Genomic DNA, 25,097 nt, shown 5'->3' with positions numbered 1-25,097 from the left:
CTCGCTTTGGTGGTTCACGTCCAGAAATCCTGGAGCAGGCCCTGAAGCAGTTTGACAGACACCACAACGGTTTTCTCCTTTTTCTTGTTTTCTTTTTTGGTACTGGGGATTGAACCCAAGGGCGCTTAACCATTGTGCCCCATCCCAGCCCTATTTTGTATTTTATTTAGGGACAGGGTCTCACTGAGGTGCTTAGGGCCTCACTTTGGCTGAGGCTGGCTTTGAACTCGAGATCCTCCTGCCTCAGCCTCCCGAGCCTCTGGGATGACAGGCGTGGGCCACCAAACTGCAGCAGGTTTTCCTCTTCAACAAGTCACCTTCCATCCCTGGATTCTCCTCAGGGAATAGAAGAAGTCCGGGTTATGATAGGGCTGGGCCTATGTAAAAGTTGGGTAAAGAAGCTGGGCGTGGTGTGCACTCCTGTAATCCCGGGAGGTTAAGGCAGGGGATTGCAAGTTCAAGGCCAGGCTGAGCAACATAGCAAGACCCTATTTAAAAAAAAAAAAATGGGTATGTAAGGGTCCTGCGAAGCGTCAGAGGAAGAGACCACAAGAGACTGGCTTCATGCAATAAGCAGGAGGGGTTTATTGAGGATCCAATTCAGCGCGCTGAGACCCCAGGCAGGCTCGCTCAAAAAGCGAGAGCAGCCCAGAGCCCCGAGCAGAGGTCAAGCAGTGCTTAAGTACACTTTTTGAGGAGGGCAAGGGGGGGGGGGCTTTGCATACATCAGAACAAATCATCATGAGGCGCGGGAAAATTGAACAACAACTCTGAGACATGATTAGTACATTCATTGGCGGGAACAGATTGGGCAGGGGTGATTGGTCACTCCTAAGCGGGGTACACATTCAAACTGATTGGTTTTAGGGCCTAAATAACTACGTGACAAACTACACAGAGTCCCAGGTTATTAGACAACCAGGGAGTCAGTGGAAATATTTACTGGGCAGTTCGGGTATTGTCCTAACAGAGGATTTTAACAATACCTGGTCCTTCACTTTTTAACTCAGGCCTTACAGCTTAGAAACTTTACAGTGCCTGGTCTTTTACACTTTAACTCAGGCTTTGCAGTTTAGAAACAGCTTAGAAATTTTACCCTTACAGGAAGAGTAGACATTTGAGAGTGTTTGTTATCAGAGTGCTTATTTTTGCTAAGCTTCAAAATAGTATTAAAATACGTGTATTTTTAATTTTCTTTTTGCGTGTGTGGTTCTGGGATTGAATCCAGGACCTGACACACACCAGGCAAGCACTGAGTTACACCTCCCCTAAAATATATATATTTTAAAATGAATTAGACTCATGCTTCAGAACCCCCGAAACATCTGTGCCAAATAAGGAGGCTCCAACGCGAGGAGGAGATTGGGCTCAGGGAGGAGGTGGGTGGGTGCAAGTTCTAGTCAGGGCCTGTCCTGCTGGGAGCGTGGACAGGCGCCATCCCTGGGATCCAGCGGAGCATCTCTGATGTCCCTGACCCAGCATTCCCACTGGAACTCTTCTGCCCGTGTCTCCACCGCAGCCCACCAGGCAACCAGTGGGCAGAGGAGCAGGGCGGGAATGCTGGCCACGCTCTCTGGGCGCCAGGCGGCAAGCTCCACAGTTGTCTTCCAGGCAGGTGGCGCAGGAGTCTCCCTGGTCTGGTGGCCCCCAAAGGAAAGACTGAGGGGAGGGAGGGGCTCAGGAATCAAACTGGGCTCAAAGCTTGATTAATCACCTTCATTTGCATATGACAGTCTCCCTGGAGCCTCTAGGATGAGACCCCTCCCCACCCCGCAGCAGGGAGGGGGCAGGCTGGGCTGGGAGAGAAACCCCTCTCCCTCCTGCTAGTTTCCTTTTCCCAGCTGCCAGGGTCTTGCCAGCATTCAGCCACAAAGATGCTGTCACAGCAGTGACAGGATGACAGGCACCGAGAGGGAGAGGCACGTGGCCCTGGTAGAGCTCTGGGCACAGCCATGGGTGCGAGGACCAGGTTCCCTGTGTGCCCGCCCAGGCCTCGGTGGTGTCATCTTGGATTTGTGACGTGCCCTCCTGGAGCCTCAGTTTTCCCCATTGTAAAACCGTGGAAAACTAGCCTGGTGCAGGGGCACACGCCCGTCATCCCAGCGGCTCGGGAGGCTGAGGCAGGAGGATCGCGAGTTCAAAGCCAGCCTCAGCAAATCAAGGCACTAAGCCCGTCAGTCAGACTCTGTCTCTAAACAGAATATTAAAGGGCTGGGATGGGGCTCAGGGGTCGAGTGTCCCTGGGTTCAATTCCTGGTACAAAAATAAATGTGGGAAATGACCTGAGACAGGGCAGTTGGGAGGCCAGTGAAGCCCGTAGAGCCGGGGCCTCCCCAAGTAACCGGGTGACTTGTTCCATTTTGTTTTTTAATGATTCACTATTAGAGCCACCTCTGGGTTGGGGACAGTCCTGACATCCTCAGGGCGCACCCTGGCTGTTGACTGTCCCCAGTCAGGGGGAGATCAGACCCAGGCCCACGGGGCGCTTTGTGAGCCAGTAGCAGCAGAACCATGGGGGGTGGGGGTGGGGATGGGGGAGCACCTGCCTCCCCTCCTCGTCTGGTGCTTGGTGCTTGTGGCAGAGCCTCCAGCTGGCTTCCAGAGTGACAGAAATGGATTGGCGCCACCGTCACCGGGGATCCTTGGCACGGCTCCTGGGTGGCTCTCTGCCAGGCTGGCATCGCGGCGGCTGGGCTGCGCCAAGATCTTCGTACGAGTCCCGTGAGCTGAGGAGAGGGGCCGCCAGGCTTCCCACACCCTCGGCCCCGGGCCTGCACACATCCTGGGGAATCCACTTCCATCCCGGTCCCAGCTCACGGGCGCCTGGACCTGGAGGGTCCCCGTGCACCAGGGGAGCTGCCAGTCTAGTCGGGGGCTTCGAGAGGCGCCATAATCCCAGCCCAGAAGGCACGGGGGTCCTCGGGAGCTGGGCAGAGCCACGGGAGCACCGTGGAGCACGCTGAGGAGGGGCCTGGACAGGCTTCCTGGAGGAAGGGACATCTGGAATGGGTCCCAAAGGAGGGGCAGGGCTGGGCAGAGACAGCTGGGGGTGGAGGCGACAGGTTGTCCTGGCAGAGGGTGCGAGAGACGGGAGCGGGGCGGTGCGTTTGGGGCCCAGGAAGCAGTCCTTGTCGGCTGTGAAGGGGAGGAAGTGGAAAGCAGGGCTGCGGACGAGTTTAGGGCCACGTTCTACCAGGTCTTGAGTGACAGAGTCGTTGAGTGGGACGGCAGTGGGGGGGCCAGCAGCAGCATGTGCTGAGGAGGTCTGGGAGAGGCCAGGCCCCCGCCCTGAAATCCCGCTTGTGCCCAGACTCGGTGTGACTCGTGGGGTACAAAGGACAGTTGGGAACAAAGATGGCACTGAGGTGGAGACTCCTGGTACCATGAGGGAGCCCACAGCCAGACAGGGGCTGGGCAAGGGAATTGGGGGGAACAGGAAGGATGGCAAGTTTGGGGTGCTGATGCTGGGGCAGGGATGGCTTCATCTCCTGGGGAGGAGCTGACCCCCAAGACCAACGCCCAGGCTGGTCACCATGCCCAGAGATCGGTCTCCTGGCCTCATGTGTGTCCACAGGGACAGCAAACTGCTCTAAGCGCCCCGGGACTGCCCTCCCCATCCCCCCTCCACCAAGCCTCCTCTTGCCTCCTTCCTGGACCCCTCTGGAAGGGGAGGGCGGTGAGTCCATTCATTGGAAAATACCCCTCAGGCTCCCTGTGGGCGGGGTGTCCTGCAGGCTTCGCCCAGGCTCTCAGTGTCCCCGCAGGACTGAAGGGCAGCCAGGCTCTTGGACCTGCATGGACCCAACACAGACTCCAAGTCTCCCACCGCAGGGAGAGCAGAGCTCCAGGCCTGGCTCTGTCAGGCTCAGTGGCCGTCTGGACCTAGCCCTGGATCCGCCGGGGCCCTGAGGCAGGGCTGAGAGTCCCCTGAGCCCAGCAGCGCTTGACTGACAGGCCTTAGAGCAGCCTGGTCCTGCCTGGGGCTTCAGGAGGCTGGCCTCGGGGCTCTCATTAGGGAAGGGTGGGAGGTGGGGCAAGGGCACGGTGGCCAGGACAGCGGGTGAGCTCTCTGGCGTCTGACCTCAGGCACAGAGTGACACGTGATGAGAGACCTTGACATAGCCTGGCCCCCGGTGGAAGCCCCCCTCCCAGCCAGGGTAGGGGACAAGACGGAAATTGATGGGACCACTCCGTGTTTGGCTCATGGCTCTGGAACAGCAGACCCTCAGGCAGTGGAGGCCGGGTTCCTAGTCTCCCTAGGGACCAGGACACGTTGGGCAGGGATGGCAGAGAGCACACAGCGTGAGTCTGGGAGGAGGTGCCAGCCCGGGAGTGGGCAGCCTGGTCAGGGCTTGGGGGCGGGGGCAGTCCCAGGCGCTGCCCTCCCTCAGGTGGGCAGGAGCTGGCCTGGGTGGGGTTGGGGGCCACAGGCGCTGAGCCCGCTGGAGGAGGGATTCTGGGGACAGGATCATGACAGGCCACCGGCCTTCCCTCAGCCCTGGGCCATTATGTGGCTTCAAATCACAAGGAAGCCGCAGCGTCAGCACCTGTGGGAGCCTCATGGAGGCAGCTGCTGATCTGCAGAGCCCGGCCAGATGGGGGGAGGTGGGGCGTCTCCGGAGCCCACAGACACCCCACGGCCCCCCTGCTGCAGGCCTCCTCGCCTTAGCCAGGATGTCCTGGGACCCACCAGGGGGGTCAGCTCCTCCTCAGCATGGAGGGAGGGTCCTGAGACCCCAGGCGGCTCTGCTTCTGGGGGGAGGGGGCGCACAGGTGGGGTCAGTCACTCCGCACTGCAGGGGTCAGAGCCAAGTCTACGAAGCCATCCCAAATCCCCCAGGGTCAGAACCCCCAGGGACCTCAGAGCTCAAGGTGGAAGGCAAAGTACAGGGGCCAGGGCAGAGCTGAGCTGACCCGGGACAGCCACAGAGGCTCAGGAGCACAGGAGAAAGGCCACTTACGAAGGGTCCCCTACCCTCTCTGTGCCTTAATTGCTGCTTCGGAAAAATGGGGGGAATAACAGGAGCCATTTCAGAGAGCAGCTGGGAGGACGGGGCCACACTGGTCCACACAGAGCCCCAGGGCAACCCCGCGGGCCCCTGCGCTCTCCATGGGTCCCTTTGGACGTAGGTAGGCTCCGGTCAAGTCTCAGGGACCAGAGGTGTGCTTCTGAGCCCCGAGGGGCTGGCGCTGCTCCAGGGGATTCGGCAAAGGGCCAAGAAAGGCATCTGGTCCAGTCTGGAACCTGGACACGGCTTCAGTGATCCAATCTGTGACCTTGGCACCTCTGTCTTTCTGGGACCCTCTAATGCCACCTCATGTGCTGGAGGCAGTTTATAGCGTCCCTGGCCCACCCCGGGCGCCATGAGCATCCCCAGCTTTGACAACTCAAAGCATCTCCAGGCTTGGCCAACCTGGAAAGCCGGGTGCAGGTTGCGGGGACCTGGGATGGGCCCCAGGAGGAACCACCCAGAGAGCAAGCTGCTTTTCTTGCAGGGAGGAGCCATGGCAGGGCCCGCCCTCCGCAGCGCCCCCCTGCTGTTCCTCGTCCTCCCCGTGCTCCTGCAGCCCAGCCTGGCAGAGTCCCTCGCACCCAGAACACCTGCCCGGAGCCTGCCCGAGAACCTCCTGGACCTCCCTGCCCCGTGGACACCGCAGGCCAGCCACCACCGCCGCCGGGGCCCGGGCAAGAAGGAGCGGGGCCCCGGCACGCCTGGCCGGGCCCAGGAGGGGGCGGGGGGCACCACCTCCAGGCAGGCCTCTAGGCTGCCAGGGGCTGGGGGGCTGCTGCTGGACAAGGACCTGGTCTTGGGGCTGGCCGTGCCCTCCTCGGACAAGGAGCCCAGGTCTCTGGGGTGGGAGAGGGTGAAGAAACGCAGCAGGAAGCACAAGAGACGCAGGGACAGGCCGGAGCTGCACCGAGGTAGCCGAGACCTGTGCGGGGGAAGGGGCCCGGGGACCCGGGGAGGGGCAGGGCCAGGGCTCAGATCCGAAGGCCCAGGCCAGGCCAGGAGAGGGAAGCCAGAGGGGCGACACTGCAGGAGGCTCCTGGGAGATGAGCCAGAAGCCCCAAAGCAGGCAGGCAGTGGTACCCAGAAGAGAGGAGAGAGGCCCACTAAAGTCAGAGGGTCCAGAAAGAAGAGGAGGAAGGGAGAGAACGGGGCGGGGGGGGGGGACACGGGAGGCCGAGGGGGATGGGTAGCAATAGAAGCTCAGTCTCCTCCATAGAGCATCTTCTTAAGTCAGGAAGTTCTACCTTTTATCTGACCTAAATCTATTACTCTAAGTCCTGAGTAGAGATGGAATAGTTCGGCACCCTCCAATCACACCTTTAATCCACTCTGGAATAGAGCACAGGCTCTGACCCCAGGTCTGTCCGGGATCAGGTCCTGGCTCCACCCTCACTAGTCTGTGGCCCTGGCCAGGTTCCTGGTCTGTGCCTCAGTTTCCTCTCTGCACAGTGAGGAGGGCGGCCCCTTCACCCCGGGGTAGATCCAGATAGATCCAGAGCTCTGCTCTAAGAGTGCCTAAAACGCAGGTGTTGGGAGCCACCAGCAGTCACTGCTAGTCAACCTTCAGGTCCCTTAACCTGTGTCCTCCAACCTGGACACAAGTAGCTTCCTGGCACTGTGAAAAGATGAAGGCAGAAGGTTTAGCGGCACAGAGGTGCACCCCTGGGACCCCAGCTACTCAGGACGCTGAGGCAGGGGAATGGCCCATCCTTGTCCCTCCTGCGTCTGCCCTGAGTGTGGCAGGGCCTCCTCCCCCTCACCTTCCTTGACTTCCCCACATTCCCTACACACGGGAGCTTCAGCCCCGGGCCCTGGGCCCAGCCTCCCCGTTGGGTGCATCCATCTCTGGACAACCTGGCTGACAGACCAGGAGGCCCCCCTCTCCCCAGCCCTGGGCCCCCACAGGCAAGCTCAGCTTCCAGGTCTCTATGTGACAGACTGTCTCTAGGGGACACTGCCTCTGAGTGCCACAGATGGGAAGGGGTGGGAGGTCTTAGGGAGGAAGGTGGGGAGCCAGGGCTCTGCTGCAGCCGGCGGGGCTCTCTGCCCTGCCAGGCCTCCTGAGCCCCCCAGAACCCAGAACCAAACAAGGGCCCCAGCCTGACTTTCCGCCCCCTTCCCCAGCGGTCACCTGCGTGAGGCTGCAAAAGTGAATGGTTCCCAAGACCCTGTCTCCTCCCGAGATTCATTTCTTCAGGGTGGGGGGACCCCAATGGACCCAGCTGAACTCACAGCAAAAGAGGCAAGGACAAAGCCCGGTCCTCCAGCCTCCAAGTCCAAGTCCCACCATTCATAAGCCCCCTGGGGCCCTGCACTCTCGCCCTCCCCCTCAAACCACTCCACATCCGTGGGGCTTGGCAGGTGATACCAGTGTTAAATACATTGGCTTTGCACTCAGATGAGCCTGGGTTCAAGGCTACTAATGAGCTGTGAGTCCTAAGGCAAGTTACCTAACATCTCTTAAGTTTCCACCTCTATAAATAGGGCGCCCACTTCCCAGAGCTGCTGCCATGAACTAATACTTGTGAAGTGACTCCTCTGGGATCCAGGAGAGTAGGTGCTCAATAAATAGGGTGGTTACTAATGTCAGCACATAGGAAGCACCAAGGTGTGTGGCAGGCTGCGTGCTCACCTCCCAGCCTTCCCAAAGGCCTCCATGGTGAATCCCACCAGTCCCGCCCCGCCCTCGCCTGTGCCCCCCACTGAGCTCCCCAGGGGGCATGCTGCCTGATGGTGGCTGAACCAGGGCTGTCCCTGGGTCCCTGCCGCCCCTGGTTGGCAGCAGAAGAGGTAGGTCGGATCCTCTGCTGACCCAGGCGGCGGCAGGTAAAGCCCTCTGCCTCTGCCCCGGGTCCCAGGCCGCGCCTTGGTCCCAGGCCCCAGCTCCCTGAGGAGGAGGGCAGAGCTCCCTGAAGACCCCTTCCTGGCTGCTGCCTCCGAGGAGTCCTCCACCAGCCTGGCGCCCACCATGCTCTTCCTAACCACCCTGGAGGCAGCACCTGCCACCGAAGAGTCCCTCATCCTGCCTGTCACCTCGCTGAGGCCCCAGGTAAGGTGCCCAAGACCCCAGAGCTGGAACTTCAGACCTTGTCACGGGGAACCCCTCTCAGTACACGAAGGGGACCGAGGCCTGGCAGGAGGGTGCTGGGGGGCCCAGGCCCAGGTGGACACCTGGTCTCCAGATGCCAGTGCAGTCCAGCCCCCGCCCAGCCGCCCCTCCCTCCTGGGGAAGGGCATCCCTGCCAGGGGAAGGTGGGCTTGGGGCCACTCTGGGGACTGCCAAAGAAGCAGTGCAGCCTAGCACACTGGCCTCTGTGCACAGAGTGGCCAGGCCCTTGGGAAAGAGCTTTAGAGTCCAGAAGAGGACAGAGAACAGTCACAATAGCTGTGAACACCATGTCCTCTGACCGGGACCAACTAGCAAGGCAGCAGTTCCACCCACCTCTTCCCGACTCTTTGTGTTTTTTGTAGTTATTGTTGTTTGTTTGGTTGGGTTTTTGTTTGGTTTGGTTTGGTTTCAAACCAGGGATTAAACTCAGGGGCACTCGACCACAGAGCCCCATCCCCAGCCCTATTTTGTATTTTATTTAGAGACGGGGTCTCACTGAGTTGCTTAGTGCCTCACTGTTGCTGAGGCTGCCTTTGAACTCGCAATCCTCCAGCCTCAGCCTCCTGAGCTGCTGGGATGACAGGTGTGCGCCACCGCGCCCGGCTCTTTCTGATTCTTGAGAAAGACAGGAAACCAAACCAGAAAACATAGTAAAAGTGCCACCCAGTGGCAGTACCAGGAGGGCATGTAGGAATGAACCCAGCCACTCTTGTCCTCTATGGTGGCTTTGAGTTTTTTTTTTAAATAAAACTATTTGAAAGGAGCCATAATATACATAATTTATTTTATATATTGTATAAGAAATAGTAAATAAAAATAGATATTTTGTCAGTACAGTTGTTTCCCCCCTTGTTGTAGTCTACTTTCTACAATTTCAATCCATCATAGTCCAAGAACATTAATAGAAAATTCCAGAAATAAATAATTCATAGGGTTTTTTTTTGGGGGGGGGGTCTGGGGATTGACCCCAGGGGTGCTTTACCACTGAACTACATCCCTAGACTTTATTTATTTATTTATTTTAGTTAGGGTCTCCCTAATTGCTAAGGATCTTGCTAAATTGCTAAGGCTGGCCTTGAACTTGTGATCCTCCTGCCTTACCCTCTGAGTCTCTGGGATTACAGGTGTGCACCACTGTGCCCAACTCAATTCATAGGTTTTGCTGTCTGGAGTAGCAAGGTGAAATCCCACTTAGTCTCATCCGAGACATGAATTTGTTCCCTTATCAGATATACCGTGTCCATGCTGTATATGCTATTTACCCGTTAGTCTCTCTACAGCTGTCTACTAGTTAGCATTAGATTGATGTAGTGGTACAGCAGTGCCTGTGTTCGAGTTACTCTTAGTTTACTTAATAATGGCCCCAAAGCACAAGAACAGGGCTGCTGGCAATTCAGAGACGATGAATACAAGCTGTAAGGCACTTCTTTCACGTATCCTCTGCCTGTCACAGAAAGGAAGAGTGTGCCATGCAGTAGGAGATTCTGAGAGAGAAAAGCCATATTCACGTAATTTCATTATAGCATATCTCTATGATTGTTTCATTAATAATGAAATGTCGTTAATGTCCACCTGTGCCCAGTCTACAAATCACAGTCCACCACTGGCATGTAGGCACAGGAAGAGCTCTGTGTGCAGGCTTCAGCATTACCAGGGTGGCCTTGGAATGGGTCTGCTATGAATGAAGAGGGACTTAGATTTTTCTTGTCCTCTTGTTGGGTCCTGTACCCTTCTGATATTCTGAAGAAAGCTAGGGAGTCCATGGTGAGCTATGTCATTGGAGGTCCCTTGAAGGCCACCAGTTGAGAACCCAGCTCTGGAAATATAGCTATTGCCTGAGTCCTACTGTGTGCAGTGACCCTGTGCAGAGTCAGTCATAGTCTCTGGTCTTCAGTAGTTTTGAGGCCAGTCATGGGAGCCTTGAGTGGGACAGAGTCCTCGTCCCTGGCCACCACAGTGCCTCAGAGAGCTGAGGAGAGGAAAGGACAGAGAAGGGAGCGGCTGGACTTCTTCCCACCGGGCACAGGGGCACACGCCTGTAATCCCAGCGGCTCGGGAGGCAGGAGGATCACAAGTTTAAAGCCAGCCTCAGCAAAAGTGAGAGGCTAAGCAACTCAGTGAGACCCCGTCTCTAAATAAAATACAAAACTAAGTGGTCGAGTGCCCCGGAGTTCAATCCCTAGTACCCCCAAAAGAAAGAAAGAAAGACCCCTGAGCAAGCAGGAGCTCCTTCAGCCCAGCCGGGGTCAGCGCCCTGCTCAAAGGGCCCCGTGGGCAGCTCACCCAGCTGCTGAGCAGGAGCCTCGGACAGCTGCCCTGGTGTCCTCAGCTGGGAGTCGGGCTGCCCAGCTGCCCAGCAGAAGTGGCCTCTGCGTAGCCTCTCCTTTGTCCTCTGGCCTCGGGACCCCACATTCCTGCCCTATCTGTGGGGAGCTTTAGGGTCCCCTCCATCCATCTTCTATAGTCACAGCCCAGGTCTGACGGGGAGGTGATGCCCACGCTGGACATGGCCTTGTTCGACTGGACGGATTATGAAGACTTAAAACCCGAAGTCTGGCCCTCTACCAAGAAAAAAGGTACGGTCGCCTTCCGCACCCTGCGTCAGGCCTGGGCTCCCCTCCACCGCCACCTGCTGGGTCAGTGAGCCCTGTCTGATCTGCTGATGTGCAAGGTGGGTGGTGGGTGGTGGGTGGATCCGCCTAAGCCGGAGCTGACCGAGATGGAGAATTCCGGTAAGTGTCCCTACGTGCCAAACGCTGCCCGGGTGTCAGTGGGAGGAGAGGGTGACCTGTGGGGTCCGAACTACTGTTGGCCCAGTTTAGAGAAGAAACACCGAGGCACAGAGAGGATGGTTCTTGTCCGAGCCACCCCGCGGGGGCAGCGGCACAGCACGGTGACTCCTGCCCTTTCTGCTCTTTTGGGGCCTCGGCTTCTGCCACCCTGCCTCTGTGTTCCCAGAGAAGCACTGGGGTCTGTCCAGAGACAGCAATGGAACATCGCCAGCCCAAGGGCAGCCGTGTGGCCATCACCAGGACTGCCTGCCAGGTACTCCGGGGTCCAGGCTCTGGGCTGGGAGGAAACCAGGTGGTCCAGGGTTCCCGGGCACATGAGCAAGGTCAGAGGCTCCCTGTCCCTTTGCAGACAATAAATAATGTCAACGGCAGCCACCAATGTCCTCTGGACAGTTCCACCAGTGCCCAGGGTATTCTGCAAAACAGCGACCAAACCAGCCGCTGGGCATGGTTCCAGGCCAATGCCCTCACAGCCCGCTTCCTCCCCAAGCTACTGTTTGCTCCTGGGCACAAAGACAGGCCCCAGCTTGTGCCTGTCCCCTGGGCAGTCCTGGGCAGCCGGCTGCAGGCCAGGTCTTGGCCTGTCTGGGGCGATCCTCCAGCCACCCGGGGCTTCAGTCTCCCGGTCTGGTTGTCACTGGTCCCCGAGGCCCCTCGCTGCTCAGAGCTGACTCCACACCGGCAGCCCCCAGCTGTTCCTCCCGCTTTCCTGGGGAGGTGACCCCACACCACCTTCCCGCTTCCCACAATCAATCAGTCGTCCATGGGGGCAGCTGGGGTCTCTGCCCTCCGCCCCCAGGGACGTCAGCCTTGACGTCCATCGGCGGTTCCGGCCGGGCAGCCCTGCACACCAGATGGCCCACACTGCCGGGGCACGGTCTGCCACCGCGATGATGGATGTCCCGTCCAGGGGGGACTGTGAGCCGGGCAGCAGGGAGGGGCTGCTCGGCCCGGCTGACCGCGTGCTCTTGCTGTGTGGCAGGGACCTGCTGTGACCTGCGGGAGCATCTCTGCACCCCCCACAACCGTGGCCTCAACAACAAATGCTTCGATGACTGCATGTGTGTGGAAGGTGAGTCCCATCCTCCCATGGGCCTCCTTCCCAAGGCTGGTCTGCAGTGAGCGGGCAAGATGTCCTGGCCACGGCAGGCAGGAGCGAGAGCAGACGTGAGCTGCAGACGTGAGTGAGAGCAGCCTTGCGGAGCCACCTGTCTGCGAACTCACTGAGTCTGGGTTGGGGGGGGGAGTTGTTCCCAGGTCTGCTTCCTCACCTCCTGAAACTGCCGGCTGCTGTCCACATCAGGGGCTGGAAGAGGAGAAGACCCAACAGTCCTCTCACGGGGAGGCCTCCCCATAGATAACCAGGTTGGGTGGGTTTCCCTGCACCTGTCCCGGGAAGGATGCCGGGTTCATCCCTCCAGGCTCATCCCTCCACTCTCCTGTGTGACCGACGTGCCCTGCTGTGCACACACACCCAGGAGATCCTCACAACCAGCCCCAGAAGGGAGCAGCTGTCACGTTCCCCACTTCACAAAAAAAGCCCTTCTCCAAACTTACACATTTCGAAGAGTAGGGGAGGGCTGGGGGTGCGGCCCAGCTACAGCATTTGCCCAGCATGTGCAAAGCCCTGGCTTGCATCTCCAGCACAGCTGAAAGCAAAAAGAAGGAAAAACCAGTACTTCCAATTTGTTATTCTGAAATTTTTTCAAATATATACTAAAGTAGCCAGAACCTTAGCATGAACCCCCATTTCCCTTCTCTGGGCTTCAATAATTACTAACTTACAGCGATCTGTGCTGTCTCTCCCCAACCTACTTCCCTGGTCCAATATGATTTTGAAGCAACTCATGAAAGCATACAGATATTTCAGAAATATTTTAGTACACATCCCAAAAGGATAAAAACCCTCGTGCCCAGTGCTGTGTGCACACCTGTAATTCCTGCCATTTGGGAGGCTGAGGCAGGAGGATTACAATTTTGAGGCAAGCCTCAGCAACTTAATGAGGCTCTAAGCAACTTAGGGAGACCCTGTCTCAAAAGTAAATAAATAAATAAATAAATAAATGGATGGGGATGTAACTCAGTGGTTCAATTCGCAGTACCAGAGGGCAGGGGCAGGAGATAAATACCCTCTTAAGGGCTGGGGATATGGCTGACGCGGTAGCACGCTCGCCTGGCATGCGTGCGGCCTGGGTTCGATTCTCAGCACCACATACCAACAAAGATGATGTGTCCGCCGAGAACTAAAATAAATAAATAAATATTAAAAAAATACCCTCTTAAAACCAAAATACCACAATTGAACAATAATTTCCCAATACCATTTAACATCCAATCTGCATTGCCCCCTCTTATGTGGGAGAATTTGGACTCAGTCCCTCAATGTACCTGAGATACCTGAGCCCAATTTTACTCACGTTATCTTCAAAAAATTATCTGCTGGGGAAGCGATAAAGCTATTGGGTTCTGACCATTCATGTGGACAGGTGAGAAGTTGATTTGAGCACCTCCTGGGTGTCGGATGCTGGACCCTGCAGATCTGGCAGGGAAAGAACCCGCAGAGTCTGTGCCCACAGATTAGCTCGCAGACAGAAAGCCAATCCACAGATAAGACGTCTTTGGAAAGTCAGAGGGTGTGGAGAAAAGGGCCCAGAGAAGAGGTTCCCAGAGCCCCGTGTGCTCAGTCCTGGAGCGGCGCCAGGTAGTGCAGCCAGCTGCCCAAAAGTGGGGGAGCGGGAGGACGGTTCCAGGCAAGGGTCAGAGCGTAAGGAAAGGAACAGCTTGGTGTGTCACATGGTGACCCTGGCGAAGGTGGCAAAGGGAGGGGAGAGAAGCTTCCAGAAGGATCACCCAGGACCTTGACCTTGTTTGGATCTTGTTTTGTTTGTAATTTGGAAGTTATGGGCAGGTTTTAGCTCGGGGTGTATGCTGGTCTGACCTCTGAGATTGAGATTAATCTGAGCACTCAGGGCCCCTCACCAGGGCTGGGCTAGACCAGCGACCAAGGTCAGTGATGCCTTAGGGTCCAGCCAGGGCTCCGGCCTTGGGTGCTGGGTGCGCGGTGGGTTTGTTGTTGTTGTTTTTTACTGAGGATTGAACCCAGGGGCACTTAACCACTGAGCCACATCCCCAGCCCTTGTTATTTTTTTTATTTAGAAATGGTCTCACTGAATTGCTTAGGGCCTTGCTAAATTATTGAGGCTGGCTTTGGACTTGCAGTCTTCTGCTTCAGCCTTCTAAGCCACTGGGATTACAGGTGTAGGTAACCACACCTGGGCCAGGAGGGTGGGAAGTGAAGGTATCCCACAGGTGGGCAGGGCCCAGGTCCTGGAGGACCTTATAAGCCAACATATGAAGCCTAGATTTCATTTTAGGTACAGTGGAAGCCACGGGAGAATTTATAGGCAAGTACAGTGCAGACTTAGCATGTGAGAGGCCCTGGGTTCAATCCCTAGACTGTGTGTGTGTGTATAGATTTTTTTAAGTATATATTTTTAAATAAAATTTTTCTCCCAATTTTTAAATTGTCACCTTTATTTTTAGAGCAGTTGTAGATTTACAGAAAAATCGCAGGGTGTGTAACTGTTCTCCTAAACCCTTTTCTCCCCTGCATGCAATTTTCCCTAACAGCATTTTGTGCAGCGTGGTACATTTCTTACAGTGGATAAACCAGGATGCGTAGGTTATTATTAGAGCCCACAGTTTACTTGAGGGCCATTGTATGGTACAATCTGTGGGCTTTGCCCAACGCATGACATGTATCCACCATTACGGTGTCCTGCGAATATATTCACCACCTTCATCATCCCCTGTGCTCCATCATCTGTTAATCCCCCACCCACACTCCCACCCCGCTGAAGCTGGGTCTCCCTCTTTTGTTTTGTTCTGTTCTGTTTTCTGCTGTGCTGGGGAGGGAACCCAGGGGCCGCAGTGCTCTGTCACTCATCTACACCTCCAGCCCCAGGGGGGTGGGGGGGTGTACCAGGGACTGAACTCAGGGCATTTGACCACTGGGCCACATCTCCAGCCCTATTCTGTATTTTTTTATTTAGAGACAGGGTCTCACCGAGTTGCTTTGCGCCTCGCGTTTGCTGAGGCTGGCCTTGAACTCGCCATCCTCCTGCCTCAGCCTCCTGAGCTGCTGCCCTGCTCCCAAGTCTCTCTTTGAAGTTCATGCAGGCGGATGGGCTGCAGGGCCGAAGAAGAAGGAAGGAGAGATCAGGGGTGCAGGGCTAGGCAGGGGAGGGGACAGGTGGGTCTGACCTTTGCCTCTCTCCGCCCAGGGCTGCGCTGCTACGCCAAATTCCACCGGAACCGCAAGGTCACACGGAGGAAGGGGCGCTGCGTGGAGCCCGAGACCGCCAACGGCGACCAGGGATCCTTCATCAACGTCTAGCGGCCTGAGGGAGGCGCCTCCCCAGTGGCCAGGGGACGGAGTCCGGAGGTTTGGAGAAGCCGGGCAATTTGTAACTAGCAGTGCGACCAGATGGCGAAGGCTGCAGTTGCAGGCTCAGGACACTCAGCCCCAGAGGGGACCGCTGGGCCCCCTAGCTGCCTCCTCCCAGGAGACAAACCGCGGGCCATCTGCACCTGCCCAGCCCACCCACGCGACCTGCACCTGCCCAGCCCACCCACGCGGCCGCGCAGCCCGCGCGCATCCGGCTCTCCGCGATGGCCACGTCGAGAGTGCCCTCTACTGTCCGTCAGCAGCACTGCAGGCGCCTCGAGTTCATACCGAGGTTTTGGAGAGTGAAACAGACCTAGGACTCCCCAGGCAGGAGATGAATCTGGAACCCTCTTCCGTACCAGGCACGGTGCTAAGGGCTCCGTATGCGTTATCTCTTGGAATTATCACCATGACCTTGTGAAGCCTGCACGGTCAGCATCCTGCAGGTGAGGACTCCTAGGCTCGCTCAAGTTACTCGGCTTGTCCAGGGTCTCAGATCAATGATCCTCAAGCCTTAACATAGGTAAGAGCCGCGGGGTCTAGTTGAAATGCACATTCCAGTTCAGGAGATGGCGCTGGGAGGGAAGGCTCTGAACTGGGCCTGGGCTATCAAGCTCCAAGGCCCAAGTTCTTGCCCCTTCACAACCTAGAACTTAGTCCAGGTTCTCCCCAGCTTTCTGCAAGAGAGATGTGCTCCCTGGGAATTCCTTTCTCTGTGGCTGGAACAACTTGTCTGTTCTCCACCTTCCCGGGACACAGGTGGATTACCTTTAAAAGCAAGATGACATGGACAGTAAGCATCGGTCTGTGTGTGAGGACGGCTCTGGGCAAATTGGTCCCACATCTGGTGTTGATGTTCTGAGACATGAAGTGTGCATGGGGACAATCACGTTGCTCTGATGTCCCTATGGTCTTACTCCTCAGCATGTGGCACGCACTTCTAAGGTGTCCTGAGAGCCTCTACCCCAGCGGTTCTGAAGCAAGCATGGAGACACACGGGCACTGGTCATCTGTGTACACCCACCCTGCACACTGTTTAGTGATCCCCAAGTCACCCTGGAGACCATCCCTGGGCCCCACCCCATACTTCTGCAGCAGACCCCATTGGAAAGTGAAGGTACCTCTGAGATTGGGGTGCTCCCCAAAGGACCCCAACAGGCGAGGCCCATGATACCCACCAGCAGATCTGCCTCTAAGATGGAGACAACCATTTAAATCCCCCCACCTGGCATGTCACTCCTGGCCAACTGTCTGGCCCAGGGCAAATCAGGTTGCACATGACCACACTGTTGGCCATTCAAACCCCTCCCTGGCCTGGATGGCCCTAGGGTGCCAGGGCTGTTTACCGCTTTGGGAAAATCAGTTGAGGTGAAGGGTTAGGCACCAAGGAAAGCAGGCAGATCTAGAAGAAATCAAATATGCCTGTTCTCCTCTCCCTTTTCAAGGTTGATAGGCATGGGAATCCTGGGGGCAGAAGGGAGGGCAGGGAGCTGACAGGGATCAAAGCTGCTGGTTAGAAAGTGAATCTGCCAACAGTTTTGTGTCCAAGACCCGACAAGCCCCACGCTGGGCGCCTCACACAGCGAGGCTGATTCTGGATTGTGCTGGCTCTCTGGGGCAAGATCCCAAGGGGCGGCTTCTGGCAGAGAATCCAGCAGTGCTATGGCTGGAGCCAGGGTTAGGAAGGCCCAAGACATCAGCAGTGGAAAACACAGACGGTCAGGACAAAGCTGAAAGGCTGCAGAATCATCGCTGCCTCCTCCACAGTCCACAGCTGGAAATCCCAGGCCCTCATCTTTGCCCTAGATACCTCCATTTTTCACTGGGTGGGGGAGAGGGTAGGAAGGTGGAATCCGTTTAACTCCCGAGTTGGGGATCCCAAAGCCCCTCAAGTGTTTCATCTACCTCTCTTCCAGGAAAGTTCTTCCTTGAGTCTACCTTTCTTTTGCTGGTACAGTAGCCAGTTTCCTCTAATCCAGAACTCAGCAAACGTTAACCGTGAAAGGCCGAATAAATATTTCAGACTTTGCAGACCATACAATCTCTGCCGAACTACACACGGCCATAGCTCAAAGCGGCTGTGGACAACATGCAGATGAAGCCACTTGGCCATGTGGCAGGGGAACTATTCACAGACACAGACTTGAGAGCCTTGTAATTTTCTGTGTCACAAAATATTATTCCTCTTTTAGATTTTCTAAAAGCACTTAAAATGTAAAATATATATATATATATATATATATATATATATATATATATATATATTTCCCTTGCAGACTACCCCAAAACAGGCCTTGGGTCAGACTTGTCCATCTTTGGTCAGTCCTTGCTCCAATCTGTCACTTCTTAGCAAACATTGGAATAATCTGGGGAACTTCCAAAGACCTGAGGTCCAGGTGACAAGGCTGTTTTGATATGGATTTTTGTTTGTTTTGTTTTTTTGCAGTGCTAGGGATCGGACCCAGGGACGTGCATATACTGGGTCACTGCTCCACCCTACCTGGTCGGAGTCGTGGTCTGGGCTTCATATTTTTCTAAAGCTCCCCCGGTGCTCTGGGGCACCTCTTCTCTGGGCTCCCATCTCTTGCAGTCCATGTGATGAATATAGCCTATTCCACCTCTTACCACCCTGCTGACCTTTGGAAAGTTACTTAAGGTTTCTGTACCTTGCTTTTTCATCTGTAAAATGGGGCCTGGGGCTACAGGTGTGGCTCCATGGTAGAACATTTGCCTAGCATGTGTGAGGCCCTGGGTTCAATGCCCGGCAATACAAAAATAGAAATAAAATACAACAGGGATAATAACTTTCCCTTCATACAGCTATTGTGAAGAATAAATGCATAATTCTTATGGGGGATTTGGAATTGTGCGGACACAGGACAAACCCACAGGGCCACCTGGCATGTCACCCCTGGCCAACTGTCTGGCTCAGGGCAAATCAGGTTGCACATGACAACACTGTTGGCCATTCAAACCCTTCCCTGGCCTGGACCATGGCCCTAGGGTGCCAAGGCTGTTTACCACTTTAGGAAAAATCAGTTGAGGTCAAGGGTTAGGCACCAAGGAGAGCAGGCATATCTAGAAGAAATCAAATATGCCTGTTCTCCTCTCCCTCTTCAAGGTTGATGGTATGGGAATCCTGGGGGCAGAAGGGAGGGTGGGGGAACATCATTCCTAATCATAGTTCTGGGAGACTGTTGGTAGTCCTTCTGGTCTCAGTGACTCATCACATACTCAGAGGTGATTCCTGCCACCATGCAGACTTCAAAGTGCATTCATAGAATGCTGAGCCATGAGATGCTCTGTTAGAAAAAAGGGGTGGGGTTCCAGGATCAAAGTGTGGAAGACTGTTCCAGACACAACCCTGAACAACAGGCGAGATTCCAGGAGCTGCAACAGAGCTGGAGGAGCAAGTGACTTTTCCCAAGTGTAAAACTGTGCCGTGGGGAGAGCTGAGCAGGGGCCAGGAAGAAGCCGATAGCTTCTGGGACCACCACCTGAGCCCACCTGCGGATCCTCCAGCCGAAACCTCGACAGACACTGTTCCCAGAGACCAAGATCCCCTCCGTGACCAGGGGCTGCCTTTCTGTGCTTGGTCTGGTGACTCCAAGGGTGGTTTCTGTGCCTGCCGGGAGTGAGCTGAGGGTCTGATGACATGAGAGACAATCCTCCTGGGAAAATGACCGTTTCATTTGCTCCTCGAAAAGTGACTGAGTCACAAGTAAAATCCCAAAGCCACAACCCCTTCTACCACTGAGATGCCAGCAGGTGGATCCTTCCAAGAAGCCAGAACCCACGGACAGGGAGTCAGTGGGGCCGTGGCCTCACGATGAGGTTCAACTTTGCAGCTGGATACACTAGACATTGAGGTCACCTGCAAGGAACACGTTTAGAAACAACTGGTGCAGCCCAGAAAGTGAGCCACGGAGGACTTCCCAGGGCCGGGCTGGGCACCATCCCTCCAAGATCAAGTCATGCTCACAGTCATGCAGTAGCCAGTGTGTGCCTGTGCCCAGGAGGCTGCAGGCAGGGGTGGGCTGTTACAGAACCAGGGGTTTCTATTTCACGGAGTCCGTTTTCTGGATTCTAAGGCGGAACAGGTGATCTGATGCAGGATTCCTGGGGCCACTTCCGGCTGCGAGAGGCTGTCTAGTCCTCACCCCTCACCGTGTGGCCTAGGCCTGCAGTATCGCCCAGGAGCCTGGTGGAAGCACAGAACCTCAAGCCCCACCCCTTCTACCTACTGAACCCGAATCTTGGTATGTGTGTCCGGGAGGGGAGGGTGACCCAGCCACCTGGGTCAGTTCTCCAGGTCATTCTTGTGCGCCATGAAGTTTGAGAGTCCCAGGTCTGGAATGCAGGATGGAAAACAGAGATGTGGGATGGTGGGGGACATTGGGATGACTCAGGGCATTGGTATTCAAACGTGTACTAGCAAACTGAGATCCGGCTTGCTATGCCGCTCAGCCTCTGCAGCTCTGAGGCCCTGCCTCCGGGGCTGGCACTGGTCCTGTGTTTAGAGGAAAATGGGTGGGGCACCTGGGCTTGGGACCCTCAGTCATAGGGTTTTCTGACTTAGGGAATTTCCCGGGGAGGGGTGGTGGCTCCTCTTGAAGGTGTGGGAGCAGTGGGGGGGCTGCACTCTTGCAGACCTAGGACTCATGTTGCATGTGTACTGTGAGCTGTAAATAAAGAGATGGTGGCTGAGCTGCCTTGCCTCCTTCTGTTCCTCCAGCAGATGGTCTGTCTGGGATGACAGAGCATCACCAGGGCCCTTGAAGGGACCCGAAGCCCAGTGTTTCCCCTGCCACTTCCCGTCCCTCACTCCACACATTTGACTGAGCATGGGCTCTGAGCCAGGCAGCAAGCAAGGCGAACCCTTCCCCTGGGCCTCGGCATAGCCCCTTATCTGGACCTCCATCGTAGGGTTGGGGCTGCTGAGGCCCCAAACAGTTTACAAGGCTGGCCACAGCGGCAAGGCCTCCAGAGGCTCCGTTCTGGGCCTGGGTGGCCAGTGCAGGGTCAGCAGGGTGAGGAAGAAGAGCACAGTCTCAAGGCCAGGTCCGCGTGGGCTCAGGTGCCATCTGGGGGAAGTGTGTGAACTGGCCAGCGGGAGCCCTGGCTCAGTACCAGGGAGGACACTGTGCAGACCAGGCTGTCAGAGGCCTAGCTCATCAGAGGAGGCTGTGTGACGGCTCCTGGTGGCACCGTGTCCCTGCCTCCCCAGACACGCCTATGGCTGGTTAACCCTGGACAGGGACCATCCACCTAGGGACCTACAGAGATCTCCGAACCCAGCCTAGATGGGAAAGCAGGTCTCCTCGAATCGGCGTTCTCTAAAGATGGAGCCTCAGCTAGGCAGGAGGAGCGTCCTCTGGGGAGCAGACCCAGGCTTCTGAGCCCCACCTGGACCTGATGGGCTCAGGACTCTGCCTATTGAGTAACTCCAGGCTGAGGACTGCCACCCCAGACCTTCCTGAGAACTCACTGTCCCCAGGTGGCTGCTCAGGCCCCAGGTGGCCTAACAAGCTGCTGCCAAGGATGCTTCTGAAGGATCAAGACCAGAATTCCTCCTTCCTGGGGGTCTTCCAAATCACACCCTTCCTGCCCTGACCCCCATCTCAGGGCAGAGGTAACACACAAATGCAGGACTACCAACGCAGGAACGCAGCTCAGGAAACCTTATCTACACAGAGGGGCCGCAGGCCGGACTTGGCCCTTCGGTTGTAATTTGCTGACCCCTCACCTATACTGCTGACCTGGGTCAACAGCTGCAGAAAGGCACACTGGGCTTTGAAAGCCCCTTCTGTCCTGGGCTGTGAACTTGAACCCATTTCTGCTAATACAGGTTAGAGAGTGCTGAGATATAAAGGGTCAAGTCCTGTCAAACGCAAGGCCACACGGATGTCAGCGCTGTGCTGGCAGCCTGCCCGCCGCCTTCGGGGGTCAGATGGCTACACTGGGGTGGATCAGTCATGGTTCTTCAGAGGAAAAGGCCAATAGGAAATTTATATTTATGTATCTTAAAATAACTATGTAGATATGCACATACATATAAATATGTTAACGTGTGATATACACACTATATGGTGGATTTATTTTAAGGAACTGGCTCCATGATTGTAGGGGCTAGCAAGTCTGTAGTCTGTAGAGCAAGCTGGCGGGCCAGAGACTCAGGCAGAGTTGATATTGCAGATTTGAGGCCAGATCTCATTTTCAAGTCCTTGTTTTTTTTTTTTTTGTTGTTGTTGTTTTTAAATAGAGAGAGAGGAGAGAGAGAGAGAGAGAGAATTTTTAATATTTATTTTTTAGTTTTCGGCGGACACAACATCTTTGTTGGTATGTGGTGCTGAGGATCGAACCCGGGTCGCACGCATGCCAGACGAGCGCGCTACCGCTTGAGCCACATCCCCAGCCCTGGTTTTTTTTTTTTTTTTTTGGTACTGGGGTTTGAACCCGGGGGGGGGGGGGGGGTTAGCCACTGAGCCACATCCCCAGCCCTTTGTTGTATTTTATTTAGAGACAGGGTCTGACTGAGTTGCTTGGGACCTCATAGAGTTGCTGAGGCTGGCTTTGACCTCGGGATCCTCCTGCCTCAGCCTCCTGAGCTGCTGGAATTACAGGCGCCATTTTTGTTCTTAAGGCCTTCAACACAGAAAACTGGCCATCCGGAGGCTTCAGGGGCACAGTGCCCTAAACCCTGGATCACAGAACCAAGGCCCGCAGCAGAATGGTCTTTGTGGGCTATGGAACTCTGGACAGAATCTCCATTGGTCATCTTGAACTTTAGGTGACAACATGACCAGCACCAACTACCTGGGTCTTGGGTACAAATATCCAGCAAATGTCCACCCAGTATCAATCTGGGTCAGGATGGGATGGAAGGGCGAGGGTGACTGAGTAGGCAGATGGCTAAATAGAGGTTCCCCCTGCCCTTCTTCACAGCCCACCCCCAGGATATGCCAGGAGATGCCACACTCTGGCCTATCATGAAACACCCAGGTGTGTGTCCAGGAGACCAGAGGTAGGGGACCCAGCTCCTTCGTCCTGGTGACTGGTCAGTGCAGCTCTGTACCCTGTGGTCCTGAACCGTCTCTGTGCCCTCCACCTTGACCTCGGGTCAGTGGCTGGCACGGAGCAGCACATGTTCAGAGAGGGGAAACATGAGGGCACATCCAGCCCTGGCCTCTGTTGACTGCGTGAGGCCCCCATCCTCTTATGAAATGGAAACTGTTAGGCTGACTTTTGCAGAGGAGGAAAAGGAAGGCACAGAGAAGTGAGGCCACCTGCCCAGTGGTGCTAAGCTAGTTGGCAGCAGAGCCAGAGGCCCTGCCAAAGTCTGTCTGACTACCAAACCTGAATATATATCCATGACCCATGGTACAAGTTTACTGAGCACCTACTATGTCACTGATGCCCCTGCCCCACTCCCCAGCCCCCCAGAGTCAGGGGTGCTGCCAGACCTTCACCTTCACCTTCACCTTCAGGCTGCCTCTCAGGGAGCAGCGGGTGGGGATTCCTCCCAGGGCTTTCCGACTAGCAGAGCCAGTGGAGGCCCCTGCCATCCTGCCCTGACCTCATTATCTCCTGGCGCAGGGGCACAGTCTCAGGCTCCCCGGGCACCTCCTGAAAGGATGGTGAGGCCTCCCAGAGCCTGCCCTAGGGGCAGACATGAAAGACACACCACAGCAGGTAAGCCACAGCAGGACAGGCACCGAGGGCCACAGGGAGGGCCAGCAGCCATGGCAGGGCTTGTTTGTGCTTCTGATTGATCCTCTGCTCCGGCACAGCCACAGTCCTCAGACGCCTCCCCTGAAACTCCAGCACCATCCAGGTGGGGAGGCGGGAGCAGCGTGCACTTGGGGAAGGCCAGCTCTAGGCTGCGCCAGGTCCCGGGGCTGCAGAGAAGCTCCGAACCAGATTCTCAGCGTCTGTGGGAGCACGTGCACACATGCGTGTGTTCACATGCATAGACATTCACACGCGCTCATACATGCACACACATAATGAAATAAAGAGGAGCATTGGGCTGGGATGTGGCTCAAGCGGTAGCACGCTTGCCTGGCCTGCGTGCGGCCTGGGTTCGATCCTCAGCACCACATACCAACAAAGATGTTGTGTCCGCCGATAACCAAAAAATAAATATTAAAATTCTCTCCCTCTCTTGCGCTCTCTCTCTCTAAAAAAAAAAAAAAAAAAAGAGGAGCATTGCTCCGTGGATAAATGGTTGAAAGAAATGCCGGAGAGCAGAGAATTGCAGTGAGCAGAGCCGCGGACCGGCTTCCTCCTGGGCGATACTGTCCCACCCTCTGTGCAGCTGGCTTCCTGGGATCCAGCAGGGCGCAGACAATTGCTTCTCCTGCCTTTTCTATGAGCATCAAGGGTTCCACGGGGCACTCTGATGGGCCCACTGAGGCCCGACGGGAGCACACAGGTCTCTGGAGGGTCAGGGCAACATTTCTAAGTGGGGAGGCTTTGCCAGGACGAGCCTCACCCAGCGGTTCATTTTATAGGACCCGGATGAGATGGCAAAGCAAAGGGGACATTAGGAATTATTTCTGGTGCTTTACAGCTCCAGGAGGACATCCCAGAACCTGGCCAGTCTCTAAAAGCCAGCTGTGGGCTGGGACACAGCTCGGTTGGTAGAGTGCTTGCCCAAGGCCCTGGGCTCCATCCCCAGCAGCACAAAAAAGAAAGAAAGACAAGTCAGCCTCAGAAGCTACCGTAAGTTCGAATTCTGTGCCTTTGGAACAAATATTTCAGAATCACGCCCCCTCCCCTTGCTTTTGAATAGTCACAGAAACAGGAGCCCCTCCCTGGACAGGGGGCTCTCACACCCCTGCACAGCGTCAGGTTCCCCAGACGCACTGGAAGAGGAAAGCAGAAGAGCCACCGCGCAGGAGGACATCTTCCTGGCTGTGAGCCGTAGTGTGGGCACTGCAAGTCCTCATGGCAGGATAGAGGACTCACCAGGGGCCCGGACACAAGGACAGGGATGAGGCCTGGGAGCCCCGGAGAGTCCAGCCACGGGCTCCAAGCCTCCATGGTTCGTGGGCTTCTTTCACCTTCTCCTGCCCCCGTTTGCCACTGTCTTGCTGCTCACGGCAACTGGCCGCTGCAAGGGTGAGAAGCCCATGTGCACAGACACCAAGGTCGGCGCTGACCCAGCGACAGCCCAGCCCTCCCGGCCCTGCCAGACCCAGGCCAAGACACGGAGCGCGCCTGTGAACATCACGGGGAAGGGCTCCAGACGGAACCCCAGAAAAAGCCCAGCCACAAGGGGCCAGGACTCCCTGCCAGGCCCTCCTCCTTGGGTGTCTCCTGATGGGCCCTGCTTGCTCACAGGGGAGTGAGACTGTCCCACAGGGTTGAGTTTCTCTGTTCTGTTTCTTCTGGTTTTATTTGCCCACTTTGAAAAGGAAGTGGCTGGAATCTGCATCAGAATTGGTGTTCACTACCTTGTGGATCAAAGGACAATTGGAAATCCATGCAAAGTCTTTTCTTATTCAATACCTCACTGCCCCATATTCTACAAGCAGAAAAAAAAAAAATCTGAGTCAGTGACTCACCCAAGGTCACAGGCACCCAGCTGTAGAGTGCTGGGAAGACACTGGGAAATCAGCAGGAATCTCCACAGTGTGCTGAGGTCTGTCTCCTGGGCTTCGCCAGCAGGAAAATGTCTGGGCCTCATCTCTCTGTCCAACAGGCCCTATCCATTCACGGTGTGCCCGCAGGCC

The 25,097-nt window shown here is 56.0% G+C and overlaps 1 protein-coding gene across 1 annotated transcript; it reads left to right on the top strand.

Moving 5' to 3' along the window:
* Positions 1-5,505: 5,505 nt before the first annotated feature.
* DRAXIN (dorsal inhibitory axon guidance protein) lies at positions 5,506-15,525 on the top strand (the record flags this gene model as incomplete). Its single annotated transcript, XM_081308805.1, has 6 exons — positions 5,506-5,923; positions 7,871-8,061; positions 10,586-10,697; positions 11,080-11,166; positions 11,896-11,985; positions 15,197-15,525. 6 exons carry the CDS (start codon positions 5,506-5,508, stop codon positions 15,307-15,309), a joined length of 1,011 nt encoding a protein of 336 aa, XP_081164931.1. The 3' UTR covers positions 15,310-15,525.
* Between the last annotated feature and the right edge of the window lie 9,572 nt (positions 15,526-25,097).

Source organism: Spermophilus citellus (genome assembly GCF_964194105.1).
Source record: "Spermophilus citellus genome assembly, chromosome: 9".
Classification (NCBI taxonomy): Eukaryota; Metazoa; Chordata; class Mammalia; order Rodentia; family Sciuridae; genus Spermophilus; species Spermophilus citellus.
The sequence above is the reverse complement of the archived record's forward strand: the minus strand, read 5'-3'. Positions and strand labels throughout refer to the sequence as shown.